This window comes from Ctenopharyngodon idella, chromosome 7 (genome assembly GCF_019924925.1).
Source record: "Ctenopharyngodon idella isolate HZGC_01 chromosome 7, HZGC01, whole genome shotgun sequence".
In the NCBI taxonomy this organism is placed as follows: Eukaryota; Metazoa; Chordata; class Actinopteri; order Cypriniformes; family Xenocyprididae; genus Ctenopharyngodon; species Ctenopharyngodon idella.
The window spans coordinates 19,992,562-20,015,470 of NC_067226.1; the positions used below are offsets into that span (position 1 = coordinate 19,992,562).

The 22,909-nt window shown below is 37.0% G+C and overlaps 2 protein-coding genes across 6 annotated transcripts in view; one reads left to right on the forward strand and one right to left on the reverse strand.

Annotated features, from left to right (window-relative positions):
- Nucleotides 1-7,784, forward strand: part of arhgap36 (Rho GTPase activating protein 36) — a 42,432-nt gene extending 34,648 nt beyond the window's left edge. For all 5 annotated transcript variants that reach the window (XM_051898958.1, XM_051898960.1, XM_051898962.1 and 2 more), the window contains exons 9-13: nt 984-1,160; nt 1,555-1,643; nt 3,339-3,535; nt 4,144-4,460; nt 5,065-7,784. In XM_051898958.1, coding sequence (XP_051754918.1) covers nt 984-1,160; nt 1,555-1,643; nt 3,339-3,535; nt 4,144-4,460; nt 5,065-5,136 — 852 coding nt within the window. In that variant the 3' untranslated portion in view covers nt 5,137-7,784. The remainder of the gene's footprint in view (nt 1-983; nt 1,161-1,554; nt 1,644-3,338; nt 3,536-4,143; nt 4,461-5,064) is intronic.
- usp12b (ubiquitin specific peptidase 12b) lies at nt 7,174-20,972 on the reverse strand. The gene is made up of 9 exons (XM_051898968.1): nt 20,778-20,972; nt 19,345-19,425; nt 18,586-18,799; nt 17,674-17,942; nt 16,340-16,416; nt 16,156-16,239; nt 15,650-15,847; nt 13,336-13,414; nt 7,174-10,003 (listed from the first exon to the last, which is right to left on the reverse strand). Exons 1-9 carry the CDS (start codon nt 20,823-20,825, stop codon nt 9,902-9,904), a joined length of 1,152 nt encoding a protein of 383 aa, XP_051754928.1. The 5' UTR covers nt 20,826-20,972; the 3' UTR covers nt 7,174-9,901.
- Nucleotides 20,973-22,909: the final 1,937 nt, after the last annotated feature.

Consider the following 22,909-nt stretch of genomic DNA (forward strand, 5'->3'; position numbering starts at 1 on the left):
ATGAACCAAAATGTTTCCATGGCTGCGATGTCACATTTAATTGCTAACCTATTATTTCTTTTGTAAACAAGATAGCACACATACATCTGCAAGATGTCTGTTAAAGATCACTTCATCTGGAAAACATCTGCTGTTTACAAACATCTGATAGACATCTTTTAGATGTCAGTTTTACATACATTCTAAATCATAAACATCTTAAAGACATCTTCTAAACGTCTATTTGACATCTGACAGGAAACGTCCAATAGACGTAATCCAGATGAGCAAACATTCTAAAAAATACATCTTCCAGACGTAAACACACACCTCAAATAGACGTCTCCAAGATGTACGTGTGCTATCAGGGTTGTGCGTCACTCGTGTCATATTCAAGTAAATACAGTAAATACTGGCACAGCCCTATCATGGGTACCGAATATACCCGGATTCTTGGTACTACCGGTACTACAGAAATGCTGGTTTCGTCACATTTTCAAAATTTCAGTACCGACTTGGTACCGAAATACCGGTACTTTTGACAACACTAGCCCTATCGATATTTTGTCCCACTCCTAGTACAAACTGTATATTCAGTCTCCTAGCCCTAAACCTACCAATCGCAGAAAACTTTCTGCATTTTTATATTTTCAAAAAACATCACTTAGTATGATTTATATGCTGTTTTCCTCATGGGGACCGAAAAATGTCTCCACAAGGATTTTGGATATTGCCATCATTGCCATATGTTTAAATAAACAACCAAACAAAACATTCTGCATTAGTTTACAGCATTGTATTACGGTTTTGCCTATTTGTGACAGCAAAATCTTGTGTAAACCAACAAGCCATTGTCCTATAACTGACAGTGCCAGATATAATAATGCCAGTACCTAATAAATTATATGACACCCCAACCAGAAATGACTGTCACGATTGGTTGAATCACATTTTTAAAATCAAATCAAAGTTCTGACCTGTTTTTAAATTGGTGTTGTGATTAGATCTCAGGTAACAAGATGACGGCAGCAAACCTGGCGGTGATCTTTGGGCCCAATCTCCTGCAGAAAGAGAGAGGATCAGAGAGAGAGCTCAGCCCTCAAGCTCTGGGCATAGAGGACAGCACCGCCGTCATCTCTGTCACCCTAATGCTCATCCAGAACCACCAAAACCTCTTCATGGTGAGAGAGATGTGTGGAATGATAGAGAGATGAGAGTGAATACTATTAAACGATTAGGTCACTCAAAACATGAAAATGCTGTTCCAAACTCATATGACTTCTGTGGAACACAAAAGCAGAAATGTTGAAACCATGCAATTCCAAAAGGCCAACAAAATTTCAGAATTTCTCCTTTTGTGTTTCATGGAAGAAAGTCATATGTGCAAATGATAAAAGTAAATACATTTTCAGTTGTTTTTCTAAAAGAACAGAATGGATAAAATCATAGACCTGCAGATGATACATATATGATAGCTTTTTGCATACACAGAGCTTTTAAGAGGACATGAATTCTTTTTTTCATATTCCTAATAGAGTGAGCATTAGCTGAATGAGTGTTTTATTTCATGTGCAGGTGTCTGCTGAGCTGCAGCAGGAGGTGCTCATGAGCCTCATTCAGACGGACCCTGATGTCATTGACTATCTGCTGCGCAGGAAACTCAGGTCAGCTTTCTGACTGATAATACTCATCTAATAGAAGATTAATTTATAATAAATATGAGGTTTTAATAATAGAACAATAGTAGGGTTTCGGAAGTAAAAACTTGTTCATTTTTTTCCAAAGGTGAATTGATTTTTAACAATAACCTTTAAAGTCAGATCTACTGTGAGCTATGAGGTTTTTAATAATGCTTTTGTTGAAGCCATAAGCCCGCATTATTTTTACCTCGTTTTTGCGTAATTCCTGGTAAAATTATTCTGCAAAGAAATTTCCACCAATCAGAGAATTGCAACAAGCAAACAGAGTTCAACAGTTAAGTACACAGTCTTGTACCTTTGTCATTTTGTCAGATTTTCAAAAACTTTTTTGCTTCAAATCAAAGTTTGTAATGTTGGGATTTACCTCGTCGCTGGTTGGTTTGGTTCATGCTTTTAACTTTTAACTCTTTAATAAAGACTTTTTAAATCTCCCTATTGGAAAAATGAATGGGGAAAAATACTTCCGGAACAAAGGCCACTGAAAAAGTGTAGGGGCACTGTTGCACTCTATAATGTAACTTAACTGGAAAGAATTTTACATACAATTGCATTCATCTTTTCTCTTTATCTTATAAGACAGACCTCTAAAACCCAGGCACTTTAACTCTTGTGCAAAACCTTATGGACATTTTTGTCTTTTCCATTTTTTTTTAATCATTTTGCCTGTGTTAATGCCAACTACATAAATTTTGGCACAGGTGTGGATTTTTATTGGAATTTTACTATTTCACCCCCATTTCCTTTAATAAATCTGTTTTACACTAGATACACAACCACTCAGGGACAAAAATGTCCCCAACTGAAATCCCAGGGCCATTTAATTATAAAATTTTGCAATCTTTATTAATAGGCTTTCATTCTGCTGGCAAGCCTTCAAAATTTAAATTTTTACTCTTTTTTTTTTTACCAGATGGTGCCATTTTCTCAGGTTTGGCCTATAAAGCAAATACTCTCTTTATTCTTATTTTCTGCTTCTGCACATCATAGAGCCAATTGGATAAATTATGCAGCTATAATTGTTTGGGTGTGTTGGTATGGATGTCAGAGTGTAGTTTGTATGTGTACGAAAAAATAAAAAATTGTGTGTGTGTGTAATATTTAAGAGAGAAAAACTCTACTGTATTGCAAATCACAAATCCAACCACTTTGTGCACCAGTGGAGCTTTGCTGGCATCTAATGGGGAAAATTTGGTACTGCGCCCAAACAAAATCTTACTGAAATCTTACTTTTTTGAGCTATCAACTTCACATTTGGAATAAACTTATTTAGATGTATGGCTTTGATTTTCTAGCAGTTTTAGAGTTCAACATGTTTCATAAAATATATATTTTATATAAAATAATGTTCATAAATAATTTTCATAAACTTAAACCTCTATAACTTTTTTTTGGTTTCAATTTTTATTTTTACTTCAACAATAATCTTCTTTAAAATGAGACCAAACTGAAGTCTGTGCTCCCAAGCTTCAAATTTTTATGAGTTTTTTTGACACAGACATTTTTGTCCACTATGGACCTATGTGTAACTTTTTTTAATTGACGCACAAGGGTTAATAAGTGTTATGTGTACATGGTTAATGAATTAAATACTTCTAGACTGTGCATTTTTGTCCTCACTCTTAACTCTGAGTCTAAAACATCTCTCCTTTGTGACAGCAGTAGTAGCAGCCTGACGATGGAGACGGACTCTGGTGGACGGAGGGACACACAAGCATCTCTGGACTCTGTGGGTCAGTCCAGTGATGACCTTTCATCCCTGGAGCCACTGTGTCCTCTTTATCCAGAGACATCTGCGATTGGAAGTCTGAGCAGTGAGGTCTTCCTCAATGTTCTCCATCTTAACACTAATAGGAAACGTGAGTAGTGCAGCGTTCTTCACAATGAGGCAGTTGTTAGACTAGTAATATCTACTACGTCCTTTTGGGATTCAAATTAGTTTTCTCCCTCAATTTAATTATGGAATTATTATACACACTACCATTCAAAAGGATGGGATAACTAATATTTCTTTAATTTTTTGAAGTATCTCACTCAACATTCAAATATACAGTAGAAGCAGTAATACTTTGAAATATTATTACAATTTAAAATAATTTTTCAATTTGAATATATGTTAAAATGTAATTTATTCCTGTGATGGCAAAGCTGAATTTTCAGCATCATTACTCCAGTCTTCAGTGTCACATGATCCTTCAGAAATCATTCTAATATGCTGATTGCCTGCTCAAGAAAAATTTCTTATTATCAATGTTGAAAAAATGTGTACATTTTTGTGGAAACCACGATACATTTTTTTCAGGATTCTGAATTTCTTTCACTTCAGGAAATGTCTTGACTGTCATTTTTCATGATCAGTATAATGTCAAAAGTGTTAATGACTCTTTAAAAAAAACTCTTAATGACCCCAAGCATTTGAACGGTAGTGTTCTTTCAATTTTATGAATTCATTGTCTTCTGTTCACAGGTTCCTCTGAGGTTCCACCCAAGTCCATTGGTAAAATGAGGCAGTTTCATTCCCACCACAACCTGCTGAGTCTGGCCCAGTCTTCCTCTAATGCACAGAGCGACGAAGGAGAGCTCCAGGAGCAGAGGCAGTGCGGTTCAAGACAGACCTGCTCAGAGGAGCGACTTCATTTCAGTCTGGGGCGGCAGGACAGTGGCTCGCAACCCCAGAGTCCTAGAGAGAGGGGGATCTGGGTGCGACAGAGCTCCAACGCCTCATCCACGACGTCAGACGACAGCAAGCCGCCAAGCAACTTCTGGGACTTTTTCACTGGCAAGGTGTCAGGCTCAGAGACTATAGTATGACCCATAGACGAACAGATGTAGTGTTGGGGTTGTGTATGTGTGGACCGGTACAATTGTAGAGAGTGAACTGGCAGTAGATACACACACAAAAATAATCTATCTGTGGACACCATACAGTTTATATAATATAATCCTAACTAAACCCACTCTTCTAGAACAGTATTTTTCAGAACACGTTACATTATCAAAAGAGCTATTATAAACCTGCCAGAACTGTGTATATAGCATAGGCTATCAACTTTTTCTAAATAGAAAGCAACTTTTATATACATGAATCCTCAACATGCATGAACATTTCAAAATAGTCAAAAGCTGACATCTCGTATTATATTTGTTTACATTAGCATTGCAGCTTTCTGAAGTCTCCTTCTGACTATTAGTATTAATACTTTTCTGATGTACTGGCAGCTGATTGAGGCTTGGTCTTCACCATTACGGAAGCTTTTACTTATATTAACAACTTTAACACATTTCATTTTTTAAATAAAGTGTATATAGTACATTTGGTAGCTTTGAGTGTTTTTTATCTTAACTGTATGAATCTGTACCCTTAAATGTTGTACATGTTGCTTTTCAGATACCTGTTGTCAGAAGAAGCCCTTCGCTGCAAAACTTCCTCAACGACCATTCACAGTCTGAGAAAAATTAGGTGGAATGGAAGACTTTGAAGAATGGGATATTTTTGCTAACTTTTGAGCATTTGGAGAACATGCTCTGAACTCATGGCATCACTGAACCACAAGGGGGTGATATTTACTGGTGTCAACATTACATTGACATTAAAGTTGCATATGACTAGGTCCTGTCCAAGTATCTGAAATGACTTATATTAATGATGGACTCACTCTGTTGGTTTGGATTAAAATTAGGATTTCCTCCAATAAGGGTGAAACTGTTCAGAGTGAACATTGTCATTTTTATAGCTGGCAGTCTAATACAAACTCTAATCTCACTGTAATACCAAATCAACCTACCAATCTTAAAAATAAAAAATCATTTTTTTTTTTTTTTTTTTCATGATTTTATAAAATTTTAAATTCTTTTAAAATTATGTATTGTCAAGGTGCATTCAGTAGTTCTTTAGCCAATGTAGAATTACTGTTCTTTGTGTAATCAAGTATTGGTGTTACGTGCTATGGAGGCCACAAAATAATAATAAAAACAATAAAAGCTAATCTCGACTTTTTATCTGACATTTCTGATTTCTTCTTCTCGCAATTGCAAGTTTATGTCTCACAATTATGATTTTTTTTCCCCTCAGAATTGCAAGATAATGTCTCTCAATTTAGACTAACTTGCAACTGCTTGTTTATATCTCACAATTCTGAGAGAAAAAAAAAGTCAGAATTGTTAGATATAAACTCGCAATTGCAAAAAAAAAAAAAGGAATTATCCGATAAAAAGTCGCAATTATACTTTTTTTTTTTTATTATTTTTTAATGTATTCTGTGACAGAAACAATAATGTGCCCTGCTACAAGTGGAGTTGGAAAAACGTAAATACGACTTCCGAGCAAATGAATGACCGAGCAGTCATATTTACATGTGGGGAAATTTGGGATTCTAGATGATACACGAGTTGCCGAGCTGTGACGTTGAAAGGGGCGTGTCGATTTGAAACACTGCATAAATATCATATAATATTCATAATCTATATATAGGAATAAGTGAGCGGAAAGCAACTCTGTAGTGAATGGTCACTCAACAGTTTGCTCCACATTTAGTTGTGATACCATGGATAAATAAGTGATAGAAATTAATATTTTTCATAATTTTAAATTCAAATGTAGTTAGTTGTGTTTATTGTTTACAATATAATTCTTTTGTTTTGTTTGTTATGTTCCCCACTTGAACGCTTGACATGTAATGGTGAGCAACCAATTCGGATGAGAGGGTGCACGATGATCGTCTCTGAGTTTTATGTAAATAACACCGATTCTAGTGAGTTTTAGAAAGCGGTCTACACAATAAATAATTCCCTTACCTGCCCAACAAAAAGAATAAACGTGGGCATAGCTACTCAGGGTTTTGTCCGTCATCAAATCTTTCCACCTTTACGGTCGTTTTTTGTCTTTGGCTTCAGACATTTTCTGCTTCTTCATCCGTACATTCAACGTTGTCTTCGCTTGTAAAGTACGATAAGAAGTGTTCCGTCGTCGTCTAATTTCGCATCACCAAACAACATTATGCTACTAGCGTTTCTACCAGGTTTCTACAGAGGCGGCAGCCAATGAGCGAGAGGATAATCTTCGTCGTTTTTCAACATGGCGAAATACATCGAAGGGGTGACCCGCTTAATACACATTTAAAACTTTTGATAGAAAACTATTGAGCGCAATCCTCATTTCATGTGAGTGTACAACATTAAAATGACTTAACATAAACACAATATATTTCTTAATGTGTATAAAATCTTTTTAATTAGCATCAAACTACTGAATGCACCTTTAAGATGCATTTACACTGCATTGATTGTCAATCTCTAAACAGTAGAGTTAAGGAAAGAACATTAAAGGACTAGCATGATAAACTCTTACTTAAAGTGTTTGCAAAATATATATATTTTTTGTGAAAAGTTACCTTCCTGAAAGTGGAAGCTATGATTGCTTGAAGTCAGGTCAGTGTTGCCCAGTTTAATGACATCATAAAGAAACAAGAGACCATATGAACCCCCTTGAGGTGGTTGATGTGTTTTTGTTTGTTTTTATTTGGGACATGGTGATCCAGTCCCATCTTTCATCCACACTGTCCACTCCACTCCAAAACCAGATTATTCAGCTGGTTTACAATTTGTACATTGCTTTATCGAAAGTGCACTTTTTTCAAACCCAGTATGGAATAAACATTGTTACAATGTTATGGGAAGAGGCGGAATGAATCACAACTAATGTTAGCACGATGTAGCATTAGATTGTGTTTGTGTCATGTTTTAATGTAGCTGATGTCTGTCTGCTAATGCCAACACTCAGGGTGCTGTTACTGTGATCAGTGCATTGACTGTTTCTATGACTAGTAACAACTCAAGCTTGCAGCGATAATCTGATAATTCCAACATTATCACCCTTACATTTTTGCTTCAACCATCTCTCCACATAACATACAACAGACCTTGTGTCCAAATAAGGGACGAATTAGCAAATGTATAAAAATGGAAATGTCAAAGAAAAGTTAATATAACATTTATAATTACACATAAATAAATTTATGAAATAAAAGAGCCAAAATAAAAGAAACATTCCTTCCCCTGTAACTACTAGCTCACAAGCCAATTTCGAAAATAAAATATCCAGTTAACTCAGCTTTGAAGAAACCTTAATTCAAATGTGATGATGACATCTACAAACACTCTTACATAGCATGTGTAAATGTGCAATTTACATGAAATGGCACCATATGTCAGTTTATTTTTCAACATATAGTTCAGTCTACTTAAGACACGCAATGCCAGTAGGTTAACTGACCAGCGAGAAGCTTAAACCTCTTTACAGACATTGTGATGTCCTGTTTATAAGACCTTTATACATGCTTTATAACAATGTTATGAGCTGTTATACCATGCATGCATTGATACCAAGTAGACTTTACAGGATGAATGGAATAATAATCAGCAGCAGTGTCAGTTATGACCCCTCACAGATTAAAGTGGATTTTTGTCAAACCAACAATCAAATAAAACCAGTGTAGTTTACACAGGAAACCTGAAATGAGAGAGAGAAAAAAAAAAAACACCTTTTCATTCTTATACCATCTACTTTAGTCACAAGACAACAAGCTAGGCAACTGTGTTTGAAACTCTTTAAAAAAAAAAAAAACCTTAGCAAAACTGAAATATTTTACCTCTCTAGTATATACTTTTTGCCATACAAGATTTAGGCTCAAATACCTAATCTTGCTGGGTGTGCTTATTTTTGCCTATAAAACTTAACTAAATGCAGGGTGGCCTAGTTGTCTTGTAAATATTTACTAGCTGTAATCCAACTGAGAAAAGAAACTCATCCTCCAGGCTGAGCTACATCCACAAACAAGAAACAATCCTTAACCAATCTAACCATTACAGAGCCATGCGGGTTTTAGAAAGTCACAGCTTAAACCTGACATTTAAACTGTACCTCAGCATCGGCCGTGCTTCACTTCTCTTCTACGTCTATATTCATTTAAAACGTTATTAATTAAAAGGGCAGAGGAGACGACGGAGATCTAGAGAAGTGTTACGGAGATTAAACAGAATAGATGCAGCCAATTAAATGGGCCGAATGAATCCGAAGACTTTATAATGGAGTGCAGACTAGTCAGATTATGTTTGAATTATCCAACATTTCTACTGTTTAATGGCTAAAGTGAATGAGGCTAATCCACATTCATTTCAGACAATCCCACAGTGTTAATGAAACATGACTGGAAATGTGTGCAGCTTTTGGTTTCAATACGACAGCTTCATCTTATATTCAGAATAATATAAAGCCCTAATTTCTATCTCCATCTGTGACACTCTACAGTTAGTGCACTATTAAGTGTGCACTATATGACACAATCAAGCTGTACACTCACTTGCAGTGCACAAGAACTGGCAGAATGTTTTACATTCACTGAATACTGAAAGAGCATTCTTAAGCCAAGCTACATCCTTTATACACGCACTTCTCTGGTATCCACAATCCTCTCTGCTAAACAGAGCAGAGCTCCCATCAATCAATTACAATAAGCCCTACATGAAATCACTTGTGAAGTTCTTAACAAAAAAAAAATGCTCATCCCCTTCATGCTAATTTAAGCCCTGTCAGGTTTTCCCATTCAGGTTGAGCAGCTCTACTCTAACAACATGAGCACACGTTTATAACTAGCTGGTCGACATAGATGTAGCATGATGTGTCATGTTCGACATCTGAGGTTGAAGAACGTTGTGCGGCTTTCTGGACAGATCGCGATATTGTGCCAAAACAGATCATGACACATCATCACCCAGCGATGATGAATGTGATGTGCAGAGAAGTGGACCAGATTATCAAAAATGAAACTTGTTAATGTGTGTGGTGGGGAAAAAAAAGTTTGTACAATGTCCATTCTCAGGCCATCAAGATGTACATGTAGCTCATTTCACATGTTTATATGTGCGTTTTTGTGTGTGCCGAGCAACACAAAGCAGGCGAGTGAGACGACGGCGAACCAGACGGCGATTACTTCTGCCTGGTGATTACTGTGCTGTGTCCAGGTCACTCTGTCATCAACTGCTCCTGTCTGGGGCCCGACTGATGCTCCAGTGCAAAGCTCCACTGATAAGCCTGGATGAAAAGGGACTTGACTGAGAGGGGATGGAGCAGAGGGCCGAGCTGTGTCAAAAAAGCCCAAGCCCTCTATCTGCCTGATCCTGTCTCTCACAAATCGCATCCTTCCATTCTGTCGGTCACTCCGGCTGGCTCAGTCTCTAGACTGATAGAAGAGTATATACCCTGACTCAGAGTTTTTGGAGATGTCCGATGTCAGACCGTAGAATTCCTCAATCGCTTGGGCATCTATTTTCTGTGAGGACAAAAAAATAAATAAATTACTGGATACAAAGGAAAACATGTTTAATATGGTGTGCTAATTGCTGACTTAAAGAAATTGCATGACGTAGGGCTGGGTATTGACAAAATTTTCACGATTCAATTTCTATTCACATGCTTGCGAATCGATTCGATATCGATTATTTTGGATGTAGTATATCAGATACAGTACATGGCAAATTTTCTAGAGGAAAAAAATCTCTCAACTAATGCTGTAAACTACACTTGGGAGTCAGTTGGTACTACGTTACTATAATATTGAAGGTTAAAATTAACTTATATATACACACAAACTCTTATTTTACACAATGTATTTTATAATAAATAAAGTTTAGAATTACATAATCATACTACTCCAATTAGTTTTTTTGAAATATAAACATTTAAATCGTGGCCGTCATTACTGATTTATAATTCAAACATGCATTTAATATTGAAGAACATAAAAAATTATAATGAATATGTAACGGTGCATATATTTATCAGAATGCTGCTCTCTAGTGTTCATTTTTCTAGCTGACTAATGAGTTTATGGTCACTGAATATGTTTTTCTGAGGTAAATGTGACGTTACGTGACATTGTTTACAAGCTTTTATTGACGTCTTTCTGAGGTTGAAACACTGATCGAGTTATTACACATGATACGGATAGCGTGTTCCACAGCAGTAACTAAGAACAATTTTAGTTCTAGGAAATCTTTTTGGAAGAACTAAATTAGCTCCTACTTCAGATTAGGGTCTAAACCAGCACTATATGAACTACTAGTGCCGTAAGTGTACATTAATTGGCCAAATGCATACGAAAACACCTCTACCCAGCATTTTTAAAAAGTCATGTAAACATGTTCACTCCACGAACATGGAAAACAGTGTTTACCAGTGGCCTGTTGCACAAAGCCAGTTTCAGTTGCTACCCAGGTAAGTTTGAGATTAGTTTCAGCAAACTCTGGTTTCAAGAAGGTGGGTTGGTTTTTAGCTATGTTCATCGCCATGGTAACTTATGCTATGGCTAAGGTTTTATTTTGGGTTAGAGATCACAAACCCAAACTGAGTAAAGTGACATGTATCTGATGCAACAAAAATGCGTTTAATTTCATGGTATTTTCATGACGATCTCTCTTCAGAAGAGAAGTGAATTGCACGGCTCTCGCAAGAAGTGAATCAAATGGAAGCTCTGCATGTTCCGTGTGATTGGCTGTTTGCCGCACATGTCACACTTTCAGGTGCACGCGCTTCAGAGTTAATCGCAAACTCTGGATCAAACCTGAGTAGACAGAGATTGTTTATATCAAGCGTCGTGAGACTGCTGAACCTGATCTAGACCAGGTTGGATTTATCTGGATTTGTCAACTCTAAACCTACTCTGAAACTTTGAAGACTTTGTTCAGATAGCTGAATTGTCTACAGTGTTGTGTTCTTTTCTCAGCCTTGATATGTAACACTGCAAACTGTCAAGGAGCCCCACTTTTGGCTCTTTCAATTGCGATTACATTCCATCTCCGTTATCACGAATCCCACGACACACAAACACAGCTCTGATCACAGAGTCCTCCATCCACCAGTTGTTGACGTTTGTAAATGCCACGCTTAAACAAAACCCGCTGTCGGTCGTTTCAGAGTTCCTACTTCCGGTGCGAATGCAACCAGGAAAATTGCCCGGGGGGAAAATTAGTTCTTAGGGAACCACCCTGATGGCTAGTTCCTATTACTGAGTTATTAGAACTATGCGGTGCAATAGCCCCTACTGGCAAATGGAAGCTCAAACGTGCTTGTTTAACGCACAAGAACCAAAGAGGTTTGTTCTCATGCATGCTTCTGTTTACCATATTTGATGTGCTCCATGTATGTGCGATGTTAATAAAAGCTAAATTAAATATGTTCATCCTACAAAGTGATTGGTTCTCTTCAAAAGACTGTGATTAACCTGAATTCATTGGTGAATGGATTTTCAGTGAAAGGACAGAAATCTCTCAGGTTTAATTAAAAACATCTTCATTTATGTTTTGAAGATGAACAAAGATATTCTGTTTGGCATCACTAGCAGTGCAGAAATGACACTGATTCACCTTTAAGTGACTTCTGAAGCATCTGCATTCACTCCAGGAAGCTCTCATGTCTCTCTTTCCAGATGTGCAATTGGGAAGACATTGGATAATGAAAAAAACAGCCTCTGCCTCCATTTAACATCCAGAGACTTACACCACCACTGTGCGCTTGGTATTTATAAAAGAAGTTTATGGTACAACAACAACTTCATATTCTGACAAGCACCTAAGAGTTTGTGTTCACAACATGTGTGTAAATATTTGTCTGGGTTACCGTGTAGCAGAGCGGATATCACATCTGCGTTTTAAAACCAAATGTATTTATATTATAAACGTGCATGCTGCTTGTGGAAAATCTGTCTCAATGTTGAGTCAAGGTATGTTTTTAAGCTAGTAGTGTAGAACAAACCTAAATAATAACGTGTCATGAGGATGTAATGGAAAATATGGGATTGGGTCACAATACATGTAACTCTCTTTTTAGGATGTTTAAAAAAAATTGCTCTTCTTAACAAAAAGACACAAACTTCCATTCCATATCAAGATTAGTAAAATGTTTACAACATCAAGTGAAACTTGCCAAATGAATGAAAGTCTTGGTATCATTAATGCATCACTATTTCCATAATTCAGAGATCTGAAAAGTATTTGGGTCAATGTGAGGACAACTCCAGACAAGCACTTGGTGAGGCATAAACAGCAGCTGCACATCACCTGACAGGCAGGGTTAATAGATGTGCTACTGCGCAGTGCTAGACATCTAGATATCTCGAGCTGCAATCTTACAATTATCGCTAGATACCACAAACTAAATGTGAAAATGAACATACTGCAATGACAGCTGGAAGTAGAAACTATCAAGTTTGCTGAACTGAAACTAATGCTTCAAGGTCTTGGGTGTTTTTTTAGTTTTTTTTAGATACTTCTACTTTCTTTGTTCTCTTCTTAAACAATGAAACAAAAGGACTATTCTAGGGTAAATACATACAACTTAAGCTCTATCAAAAGCATTTCTTCGGAAAATTAATCACCTCTCAGAAAACAAAGAATGAATGTGAATACATTAGAAGTCTATGGGGCAACTGTATTATTCAGTAAAAGAATGCATGTATAATGTGTTTATTTTGAGCAAAATTAAGAGAGAATTCAAAATTATTTTATCTGGATACTGACACTATGTTACAGATTAGTTGTATGTAATCCAGAATATTACATTATTAATTTATTAATTTTATTATGCAACAATTATACACTGACTTACCTCAACAATGTCATCATCAAACAGAAGCCAGAAGCCATGACTCTTCACTATAGTGATATAATGACCTCGATTTGGTCCACTACAAAAAAGAAAATACACCAAAATGGTATGATTAACGGAAAACAACAGATGAACCCAGGGAAAAAAGAGCTATGTGACTATTTTATAATTTTAGCCTGTTAACTGTCAGTGTTCCAGTAGCGGGACACTTGGTGCTCTTTTTTATTGCCTTTTCCCCCTAAATTACATGTTTTAGTAATCATCATAAATTAAGTATCATTCAAAAGCTTAAACACTGAAAATTCATCTTGTGGAAACTGTTTTAAAATTTTGACATTGCATTACCATGGAAACGATGCTTAAACTTTTAGTTCAATAGCTCAATTTTTGTCACATCAACTTAAATTTGGAACACAACTTAGACATATGGCTTTGATTTTCTAGCAATTTTAGAAGCCAAATTATTTTGTAAAAGATATTTTCTGTATAAAATAAAAAGTTTAGTTAAGTACATTTTGTTTACAGTAAACTTAAAGGGATCTTTTACCCAAAAATTAAAATTCTGTCATCATTTACTCACCCTCAAGTTGTTCCAAACCTGTATGAATTTCTTTCTTCTACTGAACACAAAGGAAGATTGACATTTGAAGAATGTCGGTAGTATGGAAAAAAAAATGGTTACCCATATTCTTCAGAATATCTTCTTTTGTGTTCAGCAGAAGAAAGAAATTCATACAGATTTGGAACAACTTGAGGGCAAGTAAATGATGACAAAAATTTTATTTTTGGGTGAACCTTTAACTTTCACTTCTGCAATAATCTGCTGAGTGTCTTCTTTAAAAAGAGACCGACCTTAGGTCTGTATTTAAGCATTCATGAGTTACAAGCATTTAAGTCCAGATCTATGCTCAAAAAAAGTGGGTGACAGTAGCTATGTTTCCATCACCCTGATTTTGAAAGCTTCAGAAATTAGTGATGTAAACGTCAAAAAACCCAAAAAAAAAAACCCAACCTTAATTCACAAAAAACGCTCGCTTGAGGTGGTTTTTTGACTTTTGGCGAAAAAGAGTTAATGCGAATAAACTCTGACGTAGCGAACATTAAACCCATGTGACTAATCGGCTATTTCCGCTGATGGTCTTTTATTTACTGTTGGTTACTAGGTTACCAATACCACAGTCATCCGCTCGAACAACTTGATGGAAACATACCTAATTCGCATTTCTTTGTTTTGTTTTTTTGTTTTGCTTTTTTTGTGAACTTTGAAAAGATTCACTTCACATTTGGATGGAAACCCAGCTAGTTACTGGTTAAAGGGTTAGTTCACCAAAAAATGAAAATTCTGTCATTAAATACTCACTCTCATGTCGTTTCACACCCGTAAAACCTTTGTTCATCTTCGTAATACAAATTAAGATATTTTTGATGAAATCCGAAAGGTATATGACTCATCCACAGACAGTAATATAATCAATACTTTCAAGGTCCAGAAAGGTACTAAAGACATCATTAAAACCGTTGACGTGACTACAGTGGTTAAAACTTAATTTTATGAAGCGACGAGAATAGTTTTTGTGTGCAAGAACAAAACAAAAATAACGACAGCTTTGGCCAATTCTGAGCCGGCATTCGGACGTAAACACGGAAACCTTCACTGTGCTTATTGCATCATCTGCGTAAGGATAATGACAGGGAAGAGAAGAGATAGTTGAATAAAGTCGTTATTTTTGTTTTGTTTTTGCGCATGAAAAGTATTCTCGTCGCTTCATAAAATTAAGGTTGAACCACTGCACTCAAGTTGACCATTTTAACGGTGTCTTTAGTACCTTTCTGGACCTGGAAAATGTTGATTATACTGCTGTCTATGGATGAGTCATATACTTCTCGGATTTTAACAAAAATATCTTACTTTGTGTTCTGAAGATGAACGAAGGTCTTACGGGTGTGGAACGACATGAGGATGAGTAATTAATGACAAAAATTTCATTTTTCGGTGAACTAACCCTTTAAGTGAAAGACCAGAATTTTTCAGTTTAGTAAGTGAGCCAAAGTCATGATGCAACAGAAGTAGCAACTTTTCTTCCAAACAGATTATCGGGTAAATTAAGTTATGGCACTTTGATAAAAATGACAATGTCGAGAGAAAAAAAAAAAAAAGTAAACACGCGTGGATGAGTCATTCACAATTAGATGCGTTTAGAAAATTCAATTTCATGCTGACTTTAAACACCATGCTGTGCTCTTAAGTTAATATAAAATCCTCAATCAAGATAAACACTGACTGGTTTAAATGACTGTGACATCAGAAACCTACCTCCCACAGTGCACCACTACAGCCACCAGGTCGTACAATCGGTCAGGGTTGGTAGCATCACCAGAGGTGTTAAAGAGCCTCAGCTCCAGAGGGAAGACTACACGATAGGAAAGCTTGGTGTAGCGATGAAGCTGGTCCATATACTTAAAGCGCTTTAAGTGCAGGGCAAGGATCATGGGTAATTTCTTCACCCGCATCCTGTAAGGAAAAGGAGAGACAGGATCGATTTTAACTTGAAATTCCATCTCCATTCTTAGACTGCACTTTATTTGCCAACTTCCTGAGCAACTGTAATTGTTAAATGCTTCAGGATTAAAATGCTCCTCTTGGTGCACAGAACCAGCACACTAATGCTGATAATAAATGCATTCAGGGAGGAAGAAAACACTAAATAGACTGGGGTGGTCCATAGCATCAGGCTTACATTGGTTGATGTAGATATCACAGCAAATGTGTCTAAGGGACAAGAGTGATTTCAGCCGTGCCAGGCTATTGTAACTACAAACCTTTTCTGAGCCTCCTGTTTACTTCTGCATTGCTCACAGTAGTACTTGTATTCACTACATAAGGTCTCTGTGTTGCTAAAACCCCTGTCAATGCAGAGACAACAAGTTAATCTTCCACATTAATGAACATTTAACAAAGAACTTGAACCTACTGGACTGCAACGTTTGAGGTTTGTATCTTTACCTTAGACAGTGTGTGATGGAGGTATTCTGCTCCACGTCCACTGAGAGGTCTAGGAAGTCTTCGTCTTTACTGCTCACCTGAGGCATAAGAGGACAGGATTACTCATAAGACAATATAAGTGGACTTGTTCTAATTTGTTGCTGAGCACAGATTTCATATCTCAAATGGGATTTGCAAGACTGCATATTTTAAAATCAGCTAGTTAGTGGCTTGTCTGAATGATTAGTTGGTTGTGAAAGCCCTGGATAATCAGGATGACGTGTTTCTAAGGGGTCTTTACAAAATACATCTTGTTCTCAAATACAGCCAAGCCCTGTCCCAAATGCTACCCTAGGCCCTTGTGGTCATTCTGTGTCTACACTTCAATGATGTAATATTACAAAGACTGTCGAGTAGCAGCATGCAGTGGAAATCAGCTCAGCAAATGAATCATCAAATGAAAAACTAGACGCCTTACAAGTCTACTAGATCTAGCTTCTGGCACAGGACCGTACACATACCGTGCAAGTCGACTTCCGCCACATGAGTAACCTCTGGCGTGATGTATGACGTAGGATGTAGGAGTATCGTAAAGCTTTGACGCCTCTCGTGGTTTAAACAAATAGGGCTGGGCAACAAACTCAAGCTCCTAATCTCTTTTATCGAAATTCTCTGACATTTCTCTTTAAAATTTCTCATTTTAGACTTCTAATTCATGACCGGTGTTTTGTTTTGCTCAATCCTCACCTAGGATGGGTTGAGGGTGCGTAAATCATGGGATAATTTTCATTTTGGGGTGAACTATCCTTTTAAGTTTAGGCTGCACAATTAAACGAAATAAAACTGAAATCGCGATATGGCTTGATGCGATTATCAAACCCTAAAGGCTGCGATTTAAATAAACAAATATATGCGCTGTGTGTTTCTCAGTGAAATGTGGCGCTGTCTCCTTTTACACATGAGCATCTCATGAGCTGATCTGGTGGTTTTTGTGTCTCAGTTAAGCTCGGTTTGCAGTAAATGCTGCTTGATGTTAAAGTTATTAAGCGCAGTATGCCAACGGAAAGCTCTCAATGCGTTACTCGCACTGACTGACACACACCCGAAGCGCGGAAAAAATCAGATGCGTAACATCATTAGATCCGTCTTAATAAAATAAACCTCTGTGTCTGTTTTTTCATGACACTGTTGTAAACCGCCTTCCCATCACATCCATACAATCTCCCAGACACTGATTAGTCAAAGCCAAACAGCCAATAACATGGTCACAATAACTCACTCATCCTCATATCTCATTAATAAAAGCAAGAGCCCCTTTAGGGTGTGTATGACTCACTTCACCTCCTCTGACTCACCGCTTCACAGTTCAGGCACCGTGTCTCATTGGTCAGGGTGCCTTGGAAGATCTCGTGCACCCAGGTCTGCTGGGTCTTTTCCTCCGCTTCACCCTCTCCTGTGCTGCTACCGCTTCCACCTCCTCCACTTCCACTCCCACCATTCTGTACTACCTTTCCATTCTGCTGTCTCTCCTGGCTCTTCTCCTCCTGTAGCAGGTCTGCAATGGTGTTGAGCAAATAGTTGAGGAATTCGTGTGCATCTTGCTGCATGTAGTTGTCAAACAGCTCTGAAGGAAAAGCAGAAGGAAGTGTTGATAACATTAAATGGCTGCAAGTCTAATATATAAACAGTAATTCAATCATTTAATCGCAGTGCATTTCAATACATACAGTCTTTTCTGCATAGCTATTCAGCTGCATATAGCTTAATACTCAACACCATGGCAAAAAATTAAGTTTTTTAATGTTTCTGAAGTCTCTTATGCTCACCAAGGTGGAATTTTATTTGATCAAAGATACAGTATAAACAGTGATATTGTGAAATATTATTACAATTTAAAAGAACTGTTTTCTATTTTGCATAATATATTCTACATCCTGTGATGGCAAAGCTGAATTTTCAGCATTATTTCTCCAGTCTTCAGTGTCACATGATCCTTCAGAAATCATTATAATATGCTGATTTACTGCTCAAGAAACATTTCTTATTAATATCAATGTTTAAAAATATATTTTGTAACATTATAAATGATATGATCTATATGATCTAAATATGATCAAGCAACATATTGTATAGCAACATCTTTTCATATCATTTCACAGATCTTCCAGGCACCTGCATAACATTCACCACTATCCCACATCAACAACCCCTCTGTTGTCAGCCAGTCAGTCAAATCCCTTACTGTAGGACCCATGATCTTTTCTCACCATTTTCCTTCCTCAGTCTAGAGATGAACTTCTTTGGTGGAATGACTCCCACTTTCTTCTTCTGAGTTGCAATGCTGTTGAACAGGTCAGCCAGGCAGGTGAGCAGGCTCTCTTTACGCCGCGGCTGGATCTTATAGGCCAGAACTTTCTCCCGGAAGGGCCGGCAGAAGTACAGAGCCTGCAGCACTGAGTTACAGTAGCAGGTGTTGCCAAACTGGTCGATCGGATTGTGATTGGACAAAGAACAAATTATAGAGTGATGAAGGACATGTGATGACATACATGCACATATAACTCTGTCAAATCTCTGATTAATGTCTCTGAGAATGAACGCAAACCAGCGCTGCCTGGAACAAAGTTTGAACTGAACTGAGTTGGATAGATAAAGACACTAACTTTGGAACATTAACACTGTTATTGAACTGAAATGAAAGTACTTTAAACTAAACTGAGTCGAATAATGGCACTATTATGTTCTGTAGAACTGCTTTACAACTCAAACTGAATACTGACCAATTTTACATCATTACCAGTTATTTTCCTGTTTTATTATTGTTAAGCTGCTTTTTATATATGGAGCGGTTTTATTATTTTATTTTGCTGCCTTTAATACATGCTTGCCAAATCTGCCATTAAGTGATGGCACAAGCAACATTACATAAAAAAAAAATTCAGGCATTTCACAATGTAAAAATAATATGGCAAAGTCATCTTCTATTTATAGCACATTCACTGACAAAGACAACAACGTAAACTTACATTGACCAGTCCAAAGTAGTGTTCATTAACAGGGAACTGTTCCGGTCCAATCTCCTTTTCCAAAGCAGAGGCATTGGCGCCCTACAGAGAAAAGCCACAATGGTTATCTTTGCTCATGGGGTCTCAATAATACGAGTGACCAGGAACACTCCGAACCTATTCGAGACTAACAGGCATCCTGTTTGTGGAGTGTGATGCCAGGCTTGGCATTAACAGGATGCAGTTTCTGGGCAAGTGAACCCACTCTGTTTCACCAGGGGAGAACATCAAGGCAGAGCTGTAAGTGCTGTCAGTATCTGAGGTGTAATGAATGAGTTCTCAGATGTTATAAGGCCTAGGTCAGTGGTTCTCAACCTTTTGGACTTTAACTCACTGTTCAAAGACCCCCTTCCCTCCATATAGTCAGATATATTTCTACTATAATTAAGATAAAGCTTCTTGTTATCAAAGTTTTTTTTTTTTAATTATTAACAGAAACTGGGAATATTTGAAGTATGTCGTTTCTGGCAAGATCTGATTCATCATCATGACTTAGGTAATTTGAGTGAAAAGGCAACTACATATATGTCAACCCAAGAATTGACGATAAAGTCAAATAAATTTCACTCAATTTATTTACAGCAATTTTTACATAACTCGTACATACTGGCACCCAGAGGTGGCTAAGCTAAATCAACAAGAACTAAATCCATGTGTCTTATCTCTATAACTGATTATCAGTAACTGCTGGTAAAAAAGGAAGTTGCCACATAAATATCTGCTATTTAAAGCATTTATTGATTGATATGAACTAATCTCAAAATGTTTTTTTATAACAGAACCCCCAGTAGCTACCCGCATAAATATTTTATTTATAACAATATTGTGTACACAGCACTGAAAATCCTAAAATTTCATGCTCGTTGGAAGTTACTGTCTGTATTCTCACTTTCTCGTGACCCTTTCAGCACTACAAAGACATTGAGTTCATTGAATCAGCTTTCAGTTGTGTCCTTCAAATAATGTTACAACACAACAACAGCAGGAACTGTAGTCTCATGTATGACCTCGCCTCTTTACAAAACGCTTGTAAACATATTGAAAAGCGTCCACATGACTGATATCATCAGATGGTAAACAAAACTGAGCCGCCCGGCTAATCAAACATGGATATTATGCTCGCTAATACGCTAGGCTATACATTTAACCCTTGAGCAGAATATTAAATTATCTGACAAAAAATGCTTAAAAGTCCGTTTAACCACATCTCCAAACTTCTACTGCGTCTATAAACACAGACAGAGAGGTGTGCAAACTTTTTGTGGCTGTGCAGCCATGTCATGACACGGTTGTTTATCTGTTAGCTGTTGAGCTAGCCCTGTTAGCAGGCTAATCCAAACACAGGTTAGACGGAGTGGACGGGACAACACTCATTTATGCGAGGAAAAACTCACCATCGTACAAATCGAGGCGATCTTTCGGACTGTCATCAGTATTTCCATCCGTCTGCCGCCATATTGGACCGAACCCCTATTTAAAACTGTGACAGCCGCACAGGCTGAAGTTCCGGTGAATCCTTCAGTCGGTCCAGCTCGTAGCGGAATGAGGGAGTGTCGCCTCGCGCAGCGTACCAACTGCGCACTACACAATATTACTAAACCTACTATGGCGAAGACCTTTGTTCACATTAACTTTATTTTAAACATGGTTCACAAAATACTGGGACATTGTGCATATTCAGAAAACCTGATTTTTCTCACGCGGAAAAAGAAAACATAGCGTTCAAAGAATGGTAAAGAAAAAAGGGCATGGAAATGACAATCTAAACGTCAATTAGGTAAAAATTTTGATTGCCAATTTTTAAATTACTTTACATATTTTGAGATTATATCTATATAATATTTCGTTTGTGCTATTACTTGTATTAGGCTACAACTGGTATTCTGTAGGCTATTTGCATGGATATAGAAAAAGATAAAATGACAAAAATATATTCAAAAATATATTAATTCATCATTATTTAAATAATCATTTGTACGATTTTCTACAATCGCATGCCTGTTAAATCTTGTGAACAATAAATAAAATATATTAATATATCGTCTTGTGTGAACGAAAATTGTACAAAGAACTGACTGATGGGTAAAATTTATTAGATCTATTTTACCTTGTTTGTGAAACAAATATTTTTGTTTTTGATTCCTATTGAATTGAAAATAAGTGATATTTTAAATGAGGATATAATTTTATAAATATTTTCTTTAACATCAGAAAACTATAGCGAACCAATTCAGAAACGCAGAGAACTTGTAAAAAGCGTAGCCTACAGTCGCCATAGGAATAGCCCCGCGTTACATTCTTTTGATGATTTCCCATAGGCTACTATGGCGAAGGCTTAACGTATGAATATTATTTAAGTAATGGTGACGTTGCTTGGTAACCATACCTTCCTGTCATGTAACCTAATTAATATTCATGACCTAAGTGTTCTTCATAGTAGTCGATTCGTATGCATCCGCCCTCTCTTCTGGTTTCTCAACTGATCCTCTACCGCAGAGTCATGTACAGAGGGACGCCCTATGTGGCTTTTGACGGATGTATGTTTTATACTTATAGATCAGCAGGAGCCTGGACAGGGAGAAGAAATGAGACGACCTAGGTCACACTGGCGCTCGGCTATTTCCGTGCAGTCTTTCCATCTACACACACACACACACACACTTGAGCAACTGACTGCAAATATGAAATCTGGTGCACATTTGTTTGGAAGAGTGTTTTCTACTCTGATTTACTATATAGGCCTAAATCTCTCAGTAGTTTAGATAAAAATGTTTGGGTTTAATGCTTAGTTTGTTCCATTGTGTCATGAAAAAAAGGGGATGAGAAAATTAATAGTAGCCTATATATATTGTATGCTCATTTTAGTGCATTTTTGAATGCACTATGTTTCAGTTGTTAATTCATTTTCTGAAAAAGTAACTAATTTAAAGTGCCCCTATTATGCCTTTTTTAAGGTTCCTAATATTGCTTTGGGAGTCTCCTACAACAGGTTTACATGCATACAAGGTCAAAAAACACTTTTGTTTTCTCATATTATACATTTAATTTCACCACAGTTCTCAATGTTTTGTAAACGATTCGTTTGAAGCAGTTCAAAGAATCAGTCTCTCTAAACCCCTCCTTTCCGTGAGCCTACACTGCTCTGATTGGTCAGATGGCCCAATTCTTTGTGAATGGTCTCTTAATAAAAACATTTTAATAAATGAAGCAAACTGGCAGCTCCAGTAGTAATGAATATTTATGTTGAACTAGCACATTCAAACCTTGAATAAACGATTTAATGATTAATTAAAAAGGAATTTATACCTGTATAATATTGCTGGACTAGCGCGGTTTGGAAAATGAATGGACGATTGATTCAGCTGCGGGCGCCATCTCCTGGCGAGACGCGGGAATTCATTCAGCGCGCGACTTCCACAGTGCATTATGGGTATTCTCTAGCCGTAGATCGTGCATCGGTTGTACACTTGTTATTGCAGTGCATTGTGGGATTGAATGAGTGCACTCAACATCGTCCACTATGGTT